Here is a 2,599-nt window from a genome sequence, read left to right as displayed (position 1 = left end):
GTCCTACCAATTATTGATAAATAAAGTCATACCTTAAAACAAAAATCTTGGATGGATAAATTAGTATTTTTTCTTTTTTTTTTTTTTGGTTAACTGTTACATTATTTATTAACTGTCATTAAACACTACATGGTAAATAACTATTATTAAACAAACACTTGGTTTCTTTCCACTACTGCTTATATGTGGTGGTTACGTGCAACTGATTAGAGCTACATGAAATATTCTGAGAGTTTGGATTTTACTGTTAGACTCAGATGTGCTTTAGAATTTACTGAAATGTGTTCATTTATTCTCTTAGTTAATTGATTACCATTTGTTTTAGATTACAATTTAGTAGAACTAAACTACACTAAACATATCAATTTAAACAACATTCAGCTTAAACATTCATTTCATATTCACATCTTCACACACACATCAACACAAAGACATACAAAAGGTACACATATAAACATACTCTCACAGCACTCACAGGTTCACATATATGTATGTATGTTAAAATAACATAAAATGATATTAGTAGTTGGCATGGCATAACATGGCTTTTGTGTGGAGACTTTTGGTAGAGATTTTTTCTTTTTTTTTTTTTGCAGCTATGTTCAAACAAACCATGCACAAAAGTGTCAAGAAATGAGAAGAAATTACCACAGGCAATCTCGCTACCATCAGGTGCTGGAATTGGCTCTGGAGAATCAAATATGGTAATATATGATTTTTGGGAAATTTGGATTATACTACTTGGCGTTTTGTCAAGCCTCCAAATTCACAAAATGAAGAGAATTCAGTCAAAAGTAAAAAAAAAAAGACTACCCCTCTTTTGTTCTTTAAAAGCTTTAATTAAACAGCAAGTAATAAACAACAATAATAACAAAGATATTCAAGGAAGCATGAAATTTACAAAAATAAGAAATAAAAAATTGATGAAACAGTATCATATCATATTGGTAATTAAAAGTGACCCTGGCTTCAAAATTGAGGAAAGACGTGTTGATTATATCAATCCCAGTAATTTTATTGGTGCTGTATTTTATGACCCAATCTCTCCCAGAAGGATGAAAGGCAAAGTTGGCCTTGACAGCATTTGAAATCAGAAGAAACAAAGAATGGACTAAATACCAAAAGATATAGTTTCTCCTGTTCTACTAAGTCTGCCAATCCATTATCAGTGGTTAGAATTTAAGAAAGAAAAATTATATTCATGTTCAATTAAGAATATACCCTACATATCTTGAATAACTCTCTGGGAACTACAAACAACTCTGATTTGAATGAGTTGGTTGTGCTTAAGAGGGAGAGGTCATAAGAAAATTGCCGAAATAAAACTGTTGTAAAATAAAGCATTGTAAAATGAAGTGACAAATATAACCCAACCATCTGAAGGAGAATAACCTCATTGGCAACAGCAAATGCATATGATCAGTAAATTGGTCACTGAGATGTAATTTTCTCAGATAGCATGAGTAACAAATCTTTCTCTCAAAGCATAAGGCTGTCCCAGTATCATAAAACAAATTTACAGCATCTGAATCAAAAGCATACAACCTTTTCATCGTAAATACTGTGCTTAATTAATACATACTACAGAAGACTTGTGAATCTTTCTTTTGTGGCCTTTCTCTGTCTAAATACAGTCAGTTCATTTGACTGTGCAACGTATCAAATGTACAAGTAAATGTTTTATCAGCCCAAAGGAGGAAAGACAATGAGAACTTAAACAGAATTTGAAAATTTGATCAGTGAGGCATCATATCATCATATTTTTTTCTATCTTTCATGCTCACATAAGTTGAATAGTTCGACAGGAACTACACCAAGCTTCCATGTCTGCCAAAGCAGACATTGGAGCTTGGTACAGTCCTCTAGCTTTGCAGAGAATACTGAGGGCTTTTTTGAGGAATGCTACTCGTGAGGTTGCCAAGTAACTTTCAAGACAAGATCCTGCAACTGAGTGGAGATGTTGTATTGAGTGGGGTGACTTTATTTCAGGTGTTGAGAAGTTCAACTATGATAGAGGGACAAGCAAGTATTTTGATGAAAAGTGGGTACATAGCTTCCTAGTTAGAAAGAAAACAGAGGGTGAGGACATCAGGAGGATAGGCAGTACCCATGATCCTTTACAGAGCCTTTGAGACTAGTGGGAGGGAGGTACCATTAAACTGGAAACTTTGCTTGAATGCTTGCAACAGAGTGGACTCTGCTAAAGGCACTCAAGACACAATAAAATACAATAAAACATTCAGAGCAGGGCTCTGTTGCCTTAATTTAAATATGTACATTATATATATATATATATATACAATGTATATAACCTCAGCTATCATAAATAGTAAACTCTGCCAAAGTTCAAACTATCATCTAAAAAAGCAGAGAATAATTACATGTCACAGATCTGCTCAATCAAAGCTAACCCTGGAGAAGTAGGGGAAGTGATAAACAAAATAACAACTATATATTGGTGTTAACAAAGAAGTGTGTTTACAACGTAGGATTTTCATCAGAAATCTGCCAAATATTTCCTCTTCTGAAAAGGGCAAAATATTAAACATATAACTCCAGCTAAAAACATTTGTCTCCCCTTACACACACTTCCTGTTTT

At 33.3% G+C, this 2,599-nt stretch overlaps 1 protein-coding gene across 6 annotated transcripts in view; it reads right to left on the bottom strand.

Annotated features, from left to right (window-relative positions):
- Nucleotides 1–2,599, bottom strand: part of LOC106880561 (vinculin) — a 75,029-nt gene that overhangs the window by 10,317 nt on the left and 62,113 nt on the right. For 4 of the 6 annotated variants that reach the window (XM_052969636.1, XM_052969638.1, XM_052969639.1 and 1 more), the window contains one exon: nt 649–687. The exons of the other annotated variants lie outside the window; for them this stretch is intronic. In XM_052969636.1, coding sequence (XP_052825596.1) covers nt 649–687 — 39 coding nt within the window. The remainder of the gene's footprint in view (nt 1–648; nt 688–2,599) is intronic. 6 annotated transcript variants of the gene reach the window in all.

This window comes from Octopus bimaculoides, chromosome 7, assembly GCF_001194135.2.
Source record: "Octopus bimaculoides isolate UCB-OBI-ISO-001 chromosome 7, ASM119413v2, whole genome shotgun sequence".
Lineage (NCBI taxonomy): Eukaryota > Metazoa > Mollusca > Cephalopoda > Octopoda > Octopodidae > Octopus > Octopus bimaculoides.
The sequence above is the reverse complement of the archived record's forward strand: the minus strand, read 5'-3'. Positions and strand labels throughout refer to the sequence as shown.